At 37.5% G+C, this 13,604-nt stretch overlaps 1 protein-coding gene across 3 annotated transcripts in view; it reads left to right on the top strand.

Moving 5' to 3' along the window:
- Positions 1 to 13,604, top strand: part of CEP350 (centrosomal protein 350) — a 76,971-nt gene that overhangs the window by 2,890 nt on the left and 60,477 nt on the right. For all 3 annotated transcript variants that reach the window (XM_074906944.1, XM_074906945.1, XM_074906943.1), the window contains exons 2-5: positions 7,881 to 7,966; positions 9,599 to 9,642; positions 10,320 to 10,434; positions 11,202 to 11,334. In XM_074906944.1, the coding sequence (XP_074763045.1) occupies positions 7,891 to 7,966; positions 9,599 to 9,642; positions 10,320 to 10,434; positions 11,202 to 11,334 (368 nt within the window). In that variant the 5' untranslated portion in view covers positions 7,881 to 7,890. The remainder of the gene's footprint in view (positions 1 to 7,880; positions 7,967 to 9,598; positions 9,643 to 10,319; positions 10,435 to 11,201; positions 11,335 to 13,604) is intronic.

Genomic DNA, 13,604 nt, shown 5'->3' with positions numbered 1-13,604 from the left:
ACCAGTCCATGGTAAAAAGTGTAAAAACTTAAAACACCGTCAACACTTTTCTCTGATATTTTCAAGTCATATTCACAGGACGTGTTATGTTTGCTAATGGCAACATGCATCAGGTGGAATTGTAATACTGAAACAGAAAAGTCTGGATTTAGGGTTTAGGCACTTAAAGCTTTTAATGGGATGGAATGATTAAATATGAGAAAATATTTATTGCTGGTTTTAGATAGTTCAAGAAAAGTCTTCTCAGCAGAGTCCTGGTACGAGTCTTTGTAATGCCAGGTCGGATCCGGGCAGTGCTGGTTGTCACTGTTCTGCTTGTCGTGGGGATTTGTTTGACTTTTTTTTTCCTCTCATGTTGTTATTGAGACATTTTTCAGACACTACTTCTGGATGCAGTTTCAGAGCAAAGGCATCAAACTTGAGAAAGTGACATTTGGAACACTTTCCCTTAAGTTTTCATGCATGTTATTCTACTTCAAAAGAAAATCAGTCTGCAGTTGATGCAGCTGCAGACAAAGCTGCTGCTCTACTCATATGTGCTTGGTATTGTTGGACAGTTGAATGCTGTTGTCTTATGACTCAAAATTGGCAGATCTCACTCTTGTATCTGGCCAGGAGGATTGCCTGTAGGTTTGAAGAAGACTTCCTCACAGTGGAGTGTTCCTTGTGAAATGGGACAGGGCTTGTTGAAGAGTTTAAGCGTATTCTGCTGAATGGATTTGTTATGGGCTGCAAGAATTGAAATCTTCTAATGTGCATTTTCTAGTAACTGGAGATGAAACGAGTGAACTTTTGTTTTGAAGGCCAAGGAAACAAATGCAGGAGTATTTTTTTTCTTGAAACTAGGGTATGTTGCTTATTTTCTGTCATAAATGCAAATATCTTTGAAGTCAGAGAAAATACAGAACTTCTGAATGGATAAGCAAACCTTCATGTGCATCTCCTTAATAAATGGATGCATTCTCTGTGCCTTTGTGCTCTGATTTCTTCATGAACAATGAATCAAGTTATGCTAGTTGTCACAACATTCATTTCCATAGATTTCCTCAGAGTACCTCCTAGCATGCGATAGAGCAGAGTAAGACATTCAATGTGTTTTACTTTCAGTAAAACAGCTTATCCATTTTTTAATGCCAGTTGTTTTTTCCATCACTTGTGATGAAGCAGAGACACTTTTGCAAGTTGCCATGTCTTCTCATAGCAGAAGGGCATTGTAATTGTTTGTCCTCAGCATGCAGTTAGAGAGAATCACGTTCAATAATGTTTCATTGGTAGAAAAATCTTAACTGTAGTTTGGATGCAAAGTTAGTAGCTGACTGATGCCAGTGATTTAATCTTAGAGCTCATGAAACATATTTGGATTTTTGTACTATATTTTCTCACATTTGATGACTATATGACTGTTGATGTCATTTATCTTCCTGGTTAACAGTTAGAGGTAGTGACATGTGTTTTGAAATTCTTTACTGCTTTTCTATCTGCAAGTGTGTGCTGTATCTTGATTGCTCATTTTTTTGGTAGTACCTTAATATCCCTAAAAGTCTTTTTCAATGTTTTTCTAGTTTAAGACAAATTGAATTCTATTGGTATATTTCTTTTGTTTTGAAGCATTTGGGGTTTAATTAGTATTTTCCAAAGTCCTAGTGATTGAAATACGAGGTTTTTTGGTATATATACTGTTTGGATTACAAGATAAAATACTGAATATTGCCTAAAATTTTACTCATTCAGAGCAGCTGACATTCACAAGCTCCTTGGATGTTGGTGTTTGTTACTTCCAGCTTTTTCTTGCATCAGCTTTACATAATTGTGTCCATTGTCACTGCATACAGCCTCACTCTTGGGGTGCAGTGCAATCTGGACTGGTAAAATATTTCTAAGTCAAATAGTATTAGCACCCAGTCAGAATAAATACCAGCAAAACTACCTGTAAAGGTACTCTGAACAGATTGAACCCATTGACTCTGCATCTCAGCACCATGTAAAAATTATGAGAAGAAAAATCTCCAATTTTGTACCAGAAATCATTTTGGAGAGCAAAGCAGAGATCACAGACTTGAGATAGTATGGTGGAGAAGTGTTAAGATGAAGTTTGTGTCCGTGAAGCATTGTGGAGTTGTATTTGGATTTTGACTATTACCTTCCTTTCAGAACCTTTGCCCCTGAAATACATTTTATTTGAAGGCTTATTATATAAATGAGCATTGAAAGAAGGGGGAGGAGGACTCATCTGATTCTGCAGATGCGGTGCTTTTTTGAGAGATATGTCATGCATTTGTTTATTGTGTTAATATTGTTCCTCAGTCCTGAGGAAGGTCAGTAAATCACCTGAATCTAATAGCTTCGAGAGACAAAGTTTCCTCAAAATATCTTGAGGCCAAAAAAAAAAAGGTATGTTACTCTTGTATTGAAACACATTTTAAAAGCCCATAAACATAACAAAAAAAGTCTTAGAACAATGAATTATGAATATTTTTAGCTCATTTAAATGGGATAATGCAATATGGTAAAAGCTCAGTTTCCAGAAAAATGAGTAGGTAAAGGTATTTGTATGCCAGACTCAAGCATATCATCATAAATTCTATTCTGTGGTATTTGAGGAGATGTGGAAAGTGTTTCTGGCATCTTTAAATAGAAATTCCATCATTTTCGGTGGGCTGGCTCAGAAGAAGTTTGCTTGGCTAGGTCTGATTGTGTCTGCCCACCTGTGTGTGTCTGTTATTGCCAGTAATGCAGAGCTGTTGCTGCACAGGCAGAGCTCCAGAGGGTCTTTTCAGGCTTCAGAAACCAATTTTCAATTATTTGTACAGGGAAACTTGAAATATTTTTGTAAACGTGAAAAAACATCACTTAAACCTTTTATTTGTCTCTGTGCCCATTTCCCCCACGGACAAGTTGCACTGTGTGAGGTGTGGGTGCGGTGAGACACACTGGAGTAAGGCGTACAGACTCCAGTGGTATCTCCACAGGTTAAGAAAGTGGTGAAGGGAACGGTTCCCCTTTTCTCCAGTCCCACTCACTCTCCTCGAGGTAAAGGCAGTAGCAGCTTCAAGCACTTGTTCCTGGGGAACAACTGTAGATGATGATACATGACAGCAGCTAGTACAGGACTGGGACTGATCTGGCTGTTCCTCAGTGTTTTCATTCCTTTTCATTCTGCTTGCACAAAGCTTATAGCTTATGGTACAACGTAGCTAAAACTAATAAAGTAAAAAACCAAGAAAGCTACTTTCAGACCTTACCAGATTCCTAGTCTACTTCACTTTACCACACAATCCCTTTGACTTTCTGACTGAATAGGGCAAGAGAGACCAAAACCTAAAGAAAAGATGGCTGCTTTTATTGGCACTGCTACCTTCTTGTAGCTTAAATTCTGTGAATTGCTGGCCTCATGTGCTGTATACCCAGTTTGTAGCAAAACCTGCCACTTTGGGGATTAAACATTTACGAATATCCCATAGAAGTTAATATTAATAATTTGCTTCTTTCCCTACTCTTAGCGAAGTTTTATCTTTTCTCTTCTGGTATGTCTTGTGTTTTTATAAGAAAGTCTCGAGGAATACTGTTCCCTCTGCATACTGTTTTTTTTTCACATAACCACTGAACGTTAGTGAACATAACAGTGGGTCATCTCTCGCTCACATTCTCTGCCTTCTCTGAATCTGTCTGATTCAGTTTCCTCTCCTGTTTCCTTGTTTTAGTGCCATGACTTCTGTGTTTCCTCTTTCCTTTTCTTAATAAGGTTGTGCTACTAAGAAAAAAATCATACTGAGGGTGCTTGAAAAACTTTACAATTGGACCAATGTATCAGTTTCTTCCTTTCTGCCGTTCTCTGTGCTGATTCTTAAAAAGTTCTCCCTCCTGTCTTTCTCCCTTCACTCCCTTTTTATATCCTGCTTCTCTTACCACTTTTCTTTCTCTTTTTTCCCAGCCCTGTTTTTCATCTCTTGACATTTTTGTGTACCTTTGCTAAGCATATTCTACTTTCATATTTCCCATTCATTTTGAAATTCTTTCCTCTTACTATGTTGATTTGTTATTTTGTGATCTGTTGTACCTTTCATTGCCATCCTTGGTATGTTTGCTAGTAAATGTAATGCTGGTTTCTCATCTTTTTTTATTCGACAGTGGCTTTCTCATTTACAATTTCTCTTTTCTGATGTCTTCTCATGTGCTTTCTAATCTGCCAGTTCTCTTCAGTGTCTTCCCATAGGAACCGCATAGGAGAGAGTGGTTGACATGCCCCGTGTCTGTCCATCCCCAGCTTATTCCAGGAGTTTGGAATATATCCTTCCCTTGCTAGTTTCCTCTTAAGTCCTTATCTGCAGCAGTTCTGTGGTGCCTTCTCTTGTGTACTTCTTTTTACTTGGACAAATGAGTAAAGAATAACATGGGCACTTGATGTGGGATTGAAATGTCAGAACACAATGGTGTTTGTACCTTAGCTAAGATACAAGAGGCAAACTAGCCTCGAATGAACCTGTGTAGGATATCTGTGTCCTCTAGTGAACAACCAAATAAACAGGAGATCAGTTCTGCTGAGTCTGCACTCTTCCACCTTTTTTTCAACAAACTTTTAAGATCCTCATAGCCTTATCCAATCTGCAGATAACCTCTTGTCATCACTACTGTCTTTTCCGAAGTTCTTTGGCATTTCATCTGTTGAGCTCAATCTCTTTATTGAAGCTCTATATTAAATAGTGGTGGATCATTTAGTGTAGAAAAAAAACATATGGGAAGCAGTCATTTCAGAACGTAATTTTTAAAATGTGTTTCTTAAAGTTGTTCATGGGACATTGTGACAACTTCTGTATTGATGTAAAATGTATGTTAAAAACATTTAAACTGCCTTTGTGTAATTTTTTTAGTTTGGTATTATTCTCTGATCAATAATAATTTCAGTGTATTTCAGTGTTTAACCGGTCCACTACCCTGCATGCAAGTCCTATAAATAGACACGGCAACTGTGTCTTGATTTATTTCTCTTTTCCGCCCTAGCTGTACTCTTGATAGCATTGAAGTGTCTTCTCTGTCTGGTTTAACGTCTTGCAGACAGGGTATTGAATTATGCAAGTACTTGTTTTTTGTAGTGTGCTGTTTATTCAATAGAAAGAAGCTATTTTAGTAATCTGTAGGAATTCAAAGCCTGGTGGGAATCAACATCATTTGTAGGTAGGTTTTGAAAAGCTGATAACTTTCTCCCACCCTACCAAAGGAGGGACATCTAAACCCCAAACCCTTATAGTTATGAAGATTACATTGCAACTGAAAACTACTGCAGTGTTGCCTTCCTGAAACTGTAGACAGCTCCAGAATGCTCAGTTCTGACATGTCTTTTTTCCAGAGAGCAGCAACCTGAGTTAAGCAAAACTGCTCGGGGGATCTCAGCTGACTGCGCTGAAGTCAGTAAGAGTCATATTGTATGGTTAGAGCTGGCACTGGAGGTATTTGTTAGGAGAAAGCAATACAGCAGGATGCTTTGTGATTACTTCCCAGCTTGTGCAGGAAGGAGGAGAGGCCGAGTGGCCTTTTATAGAGGGGTGTCATATACTTTTGAACCAAGGCATTAAGACAGAATTACTGACCATTAGCTATCATCAGCACATAACTGTCAGTTATTAGTAGAACTAAGGTTTTCTCACAAGTGTGTTCACTGTGTTTGACTTGTGCTCTGTTCAGGTCAGTTAAAGGATTGACAGCTTTTACTTGAGTGTCAGGATGAAAGATATAACAAGCAATTTTAGACTTTTTAAATTAATCTGGTTCTTTTCACAGGGACTTAAGGAATATAGAGTATATTCAAATACTATATTCACAGGACATCATAAAATAAACAGTATAGATTTTTTTATGTATAATAACAAGAACAATTCTAGTCTCTCATATCCTAGTAATTCTAAAGATAAGAATAAATCCCAAGCAATTACATGAAGAGAGGTACTTAATCCCTTAAGAAGTGGTTGCTTGTCCAAAAGTTCTCTTATTCTAAATTTACCTATTGAGTAGGTTTTGTTATATTTGAGTTTGGGTAAGAAATTCATAATGGTATGAGATGATGTTTTCAGTGGCTCTCAGATTGGCTCTTTATGGAAAATTTCCCCCATTTTTATTAATATTTGTTTCTACATTTCTAGCACAACTCTTTGCTTCAGTGATGGAGAAGATCAATTAAGATGATTTCCAGGGCAGGGCAGTGTTACGATTTACAGCATGACTGATTTGAGGCACAAAGCTGTGATTCTGCATGAATGAGCTCTGCAGCACCTGTCCTAGAAGCAGAATTTTCTAACTTTGCTTGACTCACTACCCATGAATAGATACTTAAAAAACAAAACATCTCCCACTTCTTTCTAGAATTTCTGTGTTATTGTGGACTTCACTAATGTGTGTGTATGCGTGTTTTTCTGTACCTATGTATATAAGCTCACATACCTTTTCCACACTCTTTCAAACACTTATTAGGATTCTTTAAAGAAAGTCAGAAATAAAGATCTTTTGAAAACCTGTGTTCTTACTATTGATAGCCTTTCTTGGGGCATAACAACAGTTTTGTGGGATAACTTACTGCCATAAATAATAGCTATATGGCTGAATGTGAGGACCAAACTTCTCTGTTGGTCACTGTGAGTATCCTTAAAACCTGCATGATAAAAATCCTTGTCACAAAATATACAGGCAATGATCTCCTCCAGTAAGTAGTACACAATGTTAATTTTGTCGGGTGTTTGGTCACCTTTTATCAGAAGAATGACCTTTATATTTAAATGAGCTTTATATTTGAATGGCCTTTTATGTGGCACACTATGTAGGGAAGTGAAAGCAAAATAAGTTTTCAGAAAATAAGAAAAATTATATCTGGGCGTGCCTGAGAGAAGAGAGAGGAAAGTGTGGCTTTATGATTCTTTCAGAGGTCCAGAACTTCCCGTATGAATTCTGTGATCACCTAATTTTTTCTTTCCATAACAGAAATGTCCTCAGTCTGTCATGCAGATGGCTCAGTGAGCACATGCTGCCAGATAGGTACTCCTTGGTGAGAGGGTTGCAGCAGTACTGACTAATCATTCTTGGTGGCTGTATGAGCTCCTCTTAGATCTCTCAAACTTACTTTTTTTCCTCATGTAGTACTTCTTTAAAGTCTGCTACAACTTTATGTATGACAACCCATCTTTTGCAACAAAAGTAACGAGAAATAAATATTTGCATAAATTACCTGCCTTTTCTTTTAAAAATTATCTTTCCTCATTGAGTAGCTTTTTTTTCTCCTTTATTAAAAACTCCTTTGGTGATAGTGACTGCTTGGTTTGTTACTCAGAGTTCACCTTTTTAGATTCACTCAGAGTTGTGCCTTTGAACTTCATAGGAAGACAACGGCAGCTCCAGTCCTGTCTTTTCCTGGGTGTAGTGTCCTGCTGCACAGTTCTGTTCTGCCTTTTCTTTTAACAGGGATGAGTGACACATTCAGGCAGAGTTGGGTAGTTTTGCTAAACATTTATAGGTTCAAGCCATGCAGTGCTGCCCCTGTTAGCCTTTCATGTGCAGTATTTCAGTGTGGTCATCTTCAGACTTGCTGGGATACTTAGTAGTAAGACCTAAATTGCGTGACCTCTGGGTTTGCTTTTATCGAGTTCACTCTTCTTTGTAACAAATAAGAACAACAACAAACCCCTCTTTATTGACAGAATTATGTGGTTTCTGAAAAGCTGCAAGCAAATGCATTTGTGATTTGGTGCTGCTTTTCTGATCTTGTTCATGATGCAAGTTTGAAATCATCATATGAGCTGAACATTCATCATAGTGATCAAGGTTATGTTCTCTTTAGCGTAAGATACATTTGTTCTTGCTTTATACCTCTTTGATTTTTATGTGACTATTTTTTGTAGATAAATTGACATGATGTGGAGCAACAAGTCAAATGAGGTGCCTCTACAAAATACGAGGCATAACCAAAACAAGGATTCTACCAGAGGTATGGATTTTCTGTTTTATTGCCTTGTTTTAGATGGTATTTTATCATGAGTTGTTTGAAACTTCAGGGAGTTTCTGTAGAAAGCATTCTTCATTCTCAATTTGGAAGCTAAGACCCTGTGTTATATGGCTTCCTTTTTGCAGAGGTAGCAGTTTCATACTCTTATCTGCAGAGTATTCACTGATCTGCATTAGAAATTGCCAGCGTATGATATGGTTGCCAAGATGGCACAGAGACAGATTTTTTTGAGTGCTATAGAGGAGGAGTAGTGCAGGAACAGAAACTGGGAACTGTAGGCTCTTGAAAGAAATGATGGGGAGACGGTTGCTCTTGACTCTTGCTCAGTTCCAAAGTGGTAAAGAGCTAAAGACGCTTGAATAGCAGCAGTACATCACCCTAAGGTGAATTGCAGCACTTTTGTCTCCCTGAACTGGAGAAATCCTGTTAGCTTTTGGTTGTCATGATTACTCTAATTTAGGAAAGGGGGTGGTGATGTGGAAATTACGGTTCCTCTGAGAGGAAGAAAGCTCTGGTCTGTAGAGCAGCTGAGTCGCATGCTAAGTCTGTGATTCAAGATCAGTCTTATGATCTCCGCTATGACAAAACTGAAGTCCAGAAGTTATTCTGAAGCAGAGACAGATTATCATTTTATCTGCAGGAGGACATTATTGTTGATTGTTTCCTGTGATACGTTCAGTTTGTTTTAAAATTATATACCTTGTAAAACTGAGTTCTTTAGACATGAAGCACAGTCTTGTGAAGTCAAAGTAAAGTTATTTATGCTATTTCCTTAACTCTTCCTTTGTGTTGTTGCATCTTACCAGAAAAGAAATTGGCAGTTTTTTTACAATAAGGAATTTTTAAAAAAAAAAACCCCAACACCAACTTTCTAATACTACTACTCTCCACGGTTCTGATGCACATTAAGGTTTTGGATGTTGCATTGTGTAAAACATTAGATTAGAAGAAAACCATTAGAAACCAAAAGAAGAGGGGAACTGAGGAAGTAAATATTTTTAGAGGAAAATATTATTGCATCCTACTGAACTGGATCATGCATAGAGCACATGCTATCTGTTAGATGAAAAAAGATGAAGTTGATTAGTGCCTTCTGCTTGTTCTTCGCAAACATTGCTTCTATTTTATTTGTAGGGTGTACAGTTCAAAAAGATTACTATTCAAAATTCACATGTTCAAAGCTTGATTTTTTTTTTGAGTAGAGTCTTTCGGTGATCAACACATTCATGTTTAGATTGTTGAAGAAGAAAATGGAAGAGGAAAAAAAGTAGTTGAACTATAGTATAATGGAAAAATGTAAGATATTTGGGTTGGGATAGATAACCAGTTTTATCTTCTAAACATCTTCTGTGACATGGGTAGATTTGATTTCAAGTGTAATAATGCATTCAACCTAACTTAGTGAGCTTATTAAATTTTACATTACATATTTTATTGCTGTGTTAAGATGAGTCTTGACTGATAATAGCCTCATAGAAGAGATTTACAGGCTAGGACTGAGTCATTAAAAGAACTTGATTAGTGAACCCATGAAAATTGTTTTGAAGCAACATTTTATTTCATTGTTTTCCATGTACTAATGAGAAATTTATTTCTTTGTTTCTGCCCTGTAAGATCTAACTGCAGCATGGGCTACTTTTTCTCAGACTAAGGCTGCTGTAAGTACTGATTTATTTTTCTTTCTTACTCTTTTTAAATTTGTTAATGGCTGCAAAGGCTTTAACCAAAGTATTATTTTGTTCAGTGATTGTCTGTTAAACAAGTTGAAAATAAGGCAAGCAGTATATGCACATTGAACATCTTAGACAAAGTTTCCCACACACAGTAGAAGAAATTTTTGCTACAGCAGACTTAGTCTTGAGTGTAGTAATACCTGCTAAGTCTTGAGTGTAATACTACCTTTCTATTTAAGAAAGTGGCGACTTCTCATTTTTTTGAAATCAAAAAAATAGCTCCCCTGCTTACTCAAAGTAGTCAAACTGGGACAACACCAGTGTATTTTGTAAAAAACAGTGTATTTCATAATTTTCCATCTTTGAGCATTGGAATTGCTGTCTTTCTGTGGGAAGTTAACTTAAGATATCACACTAGTTTCTAAAATCTGACTTCAGTGAAGCCAGACAGCTTTTCTGGGGGGAATTCAGCTCTTTCCTGTAGCCTTGTCCCTCTCTTTTTTTAATAGCTGAGCATTAGTGTGGGATTTTACATGTAGAATCTTGTATTATTCAGTTTTATTCTTTACGAAAGTAATGAAGAATCTGTCGCATTGAAGGAAAAAACCTGGAGCTTAAAAATCAAAACCAGTTTTTTAATTTGCATTATCTTCACATTCTAGCTACGTCATATAGAAAATAAATTGGAAATAGCTCCCACCAGCACGGCTGTATTCGATTCTGTCATGGATGCCAAGAAGCCGTCTACTAGCACTAGCAGGAAATTAAGCAGAAAAGGTTTGTATTATTGAGGACATAGCGTGTGCGGCAGGGTGAAGCCACTGCATTCTGGGAAAACTTGGTTCCTCCTCCCTTCCCCCAAGTTGCCTCCTGCTAGTGATCTTTATTCATGAAACTCATTTGCCAAGGAGAAACTAACGTTTTCTTCCCTTGGCTTAAGAAGGAAAGTGTGCTATCATAGTCACTTGGTTAGAGGGAGTGATAGGACTTCCCCCACTCTGTGAGTGAGCAATGCTTATCCCATTCTGATACCATGTTTTTGAGGAGGTTTTGGACAACAGTTGTATGTACCTGTGTTTATACTGGACTAGCTGTTTATGGTTTTTTAATGTTTGTCAACTGTTACACCCCGATAGAATGCTAAATGTGATTCTTCCTTTATTTCATTTAAGGAATTCATTCATTTGCTTGTAAGGAATAAGCCCTTGTTTTAAATACCATTTGGAGCATTCTGGTAGTGTGCCACTGGAGAAAGACAGATCGACCTCTAGTGGCAACACAGTCAACTTTCACAGATTTAATTGCTTATAATTAGAGTTCAGGCATTATTATCTCTCTTTAAATATGATCATTGGTTCAAGCACTTACCACCTTGCTCCGAGTTGTTGAAATCAGCTTGTTGAAAAAGAGAAGGAAGTACTTTAAATGCTATTTTGGAGTGCTGCTTGAACCCAAGAAAAACTGTATTCTTAATTGTTCAGCCCCAAGAACTTTCTTTTTCTGGAGAGATAGGTACATAGAGGATTCTTTGGTTTCTGCTTCAGCTTCCCGGTCCTCCAGCCAAAATAAATCAAGCAAGGAGAAGTCCTCGCGCAGCCCTCTTCGAGTGACCACTCTTGAAAGCAATGTGAAAAAAAACAATCGTGTGGAATTTCGTGAACCATTGGCTTCATACAGGTTAGTGCTGGGACAATACACGATTAAAGAAAAATATGCTAAGATGAGAATTAAGCTAATAGTGATGTTTTTGACAACTGCTCAAAAAATGATTTGTTTCCTCCCTTCACCCATCTACATTAACAGCATGTGGCATTAGACGAAAGTATCCAGTGCTTTTTAAAAAAATGTTACAAATTTAGGTTTTGTTCAGTCAATATGAGTTTAAAGTCAAACGTGTTGAAATGGGGCCAGATCATCAAGTTGATGTGGCTGTGGCCTCAGTTGGCTGATAGATTTGATAGGTATTTGGTTTCAGTAATAAGGACCAAAAAGAGTATTTCCTCATGCTTTTCCAACTCTGTTTCATTAGTTTTTCAGCACATATTCCCAAATGTATTACCATATGACAGTGTAGAGCAAGAACATGTACTGGTAAAGATGCATTCTGTTATTGTGTGTGTGAGAAACTCAAATGAGAACAACTGTATCAAGGAGAGAAAGTGGCACAGAATAATGCAGACTGTGGCACATGGTGGGGTGTGAGGAATGAAGGAAAATACAGAAAACCTGGTTTTCCTAGACTATGTTAAATACTTTCAAAAAGAAAGAACCTGCAGCAGAAATAAACTAGTTATAAATTGTTGTAGTATCAGAGCCTAGAAAACTTTTTCCATAACTCTTTCAGTTCCTTGTGTTTTATAAGCAGTGTGTGTTCTTTGCACAGGCATCCCTGATGAATAGCTTGGTTGGGTTGGTAATAGTTTTTTATTGGATTCTTACACATACTTTGCATTTTTTTCTAAATCAGGGGTTCTCAATCTACCTTCACCACAGACCCCCTTTAAATACCTTTTGTGTCCACGGACCACCAAGACTTCATCAAGATTTAAAGCACTAGACTGCATCAAATATTTACTTCATTTTTTTCATGAAGCATCTTCAAATTTGGAGAGAAGGGGCAATAAATTAATCTGTTGATGCAGAAGTTCCTATTATAATATCTTTATTGCAGTGATTGCATAGGAATTTAAAATAATAGCATCAACACTGTTCTTGCTCACATGGCCCATTTCATGCTATTTTAGTGTGCTAATTCAGAATTTGATGCCATTTTTTACATTAAAATTTGACAATAAGTTTTTACAATTCTTCTCACCTCCCTCCTTGTTTCTCTGTGTCCAGTCACCATATATTGTTGTTTACGGGTCCAGGGCCATCACTTGGAGAAACAGACTCCAGGTCTGTTGTGGCCCTAAAGAGGGCTGTTGGGTGAAAAAAATGTCTTTAAGAAAAAAAACACCTAGTTAAAGTGGGTCCCACTAACCATACCAGCACTGAATATACTGGCGTGTCAGGGCAGGCAGGGATGGGGACTTGAGTATGAGGGGAGTGTTGAGCGTAGGGGGATGTAGGAAAAGGAGGCGCAGTGCCTGTGGACCAGACCAAATGTTTCTGGGCTGGACATTCCCCACCCCTGCTTTAAGCCTTTGCAGAGCCCCTCTGACTACATTGTTGTGTGTGTGTGTCCCAGTGTTCAGTGTTGGTGGACCACAGGTTGAGAACCACTGCTGTAAATGTTCTCCCAGTGAAGTCAAATTGCTGTTGACTGATTAGAGTGGAGTTGGGACAGTATTTGTTTTGGGTTTTTTTGAATCCCACTACATCTCTATTAATAATTGTTATCCTAACATTTAAGTTTTGTGTTCCTTTTCCACTTCTTGTGTCAGCTGTGAGGTTGTTGTTCTTTGTTGCATGGGAGGCTAATTCGGATCAATTGTGTAATCTTGGGTCAGTTTTGGTAATTGAACAGCTCTGTTGTCTACCCTGTCTGGAATAATTTACATGTATCAGTTATTTGTTTTAAAAACATGTAAACTTAACAGACTTAAGGGAAAAGAAAATGACAGCAACTAGACTCATGTCATTATATCCAATTGAAAAGAATAGTGTTCTTGCAGTAAGAAGTGGCATTGGGGGAATTAATTTGGGGATTAACATCAGAGTTGTTACGTTAACACATTACTGCTTTTCTGAGAACAGCCTGAAGTCAATACTTAAAATACTTTGTAGAAAAACAAAACCAGAATAATGGGTAGAACAATCTGTGTGCATGTATATGTACTTTTGGTGAAATTCTGTGCAATTAAGCCACTCAGTTTTTATGTTGATTGATAATGACTGCTACACCATATAGCAGGAGTGTACTACTAAAGAAAGAGAGATAGACGATTTCACAAGTACCATGTTATGAGCTGGCTTAAACGGGTTATTTAAACATACTTGCTGAA

Source organism: Athene noctua, chromosome 5, assembly GCF_965140245.1.
Source record: "Athene noctua chromosome 5, bAthNoc1.hap1.1, whole genome shotgun sequence".
Taxonomy (NCBI): domain Eukaryota; kingdom Metazoa; phylum Chordata; class Aves; order Strigiformes; family Strigidae; genus Athene; species Athene noctua.
The sequence above is the reverse complement of the archived record's forward strand: the minus strand, read 5'-3'. Positions and strand labels throughout refer to the sequence as shown.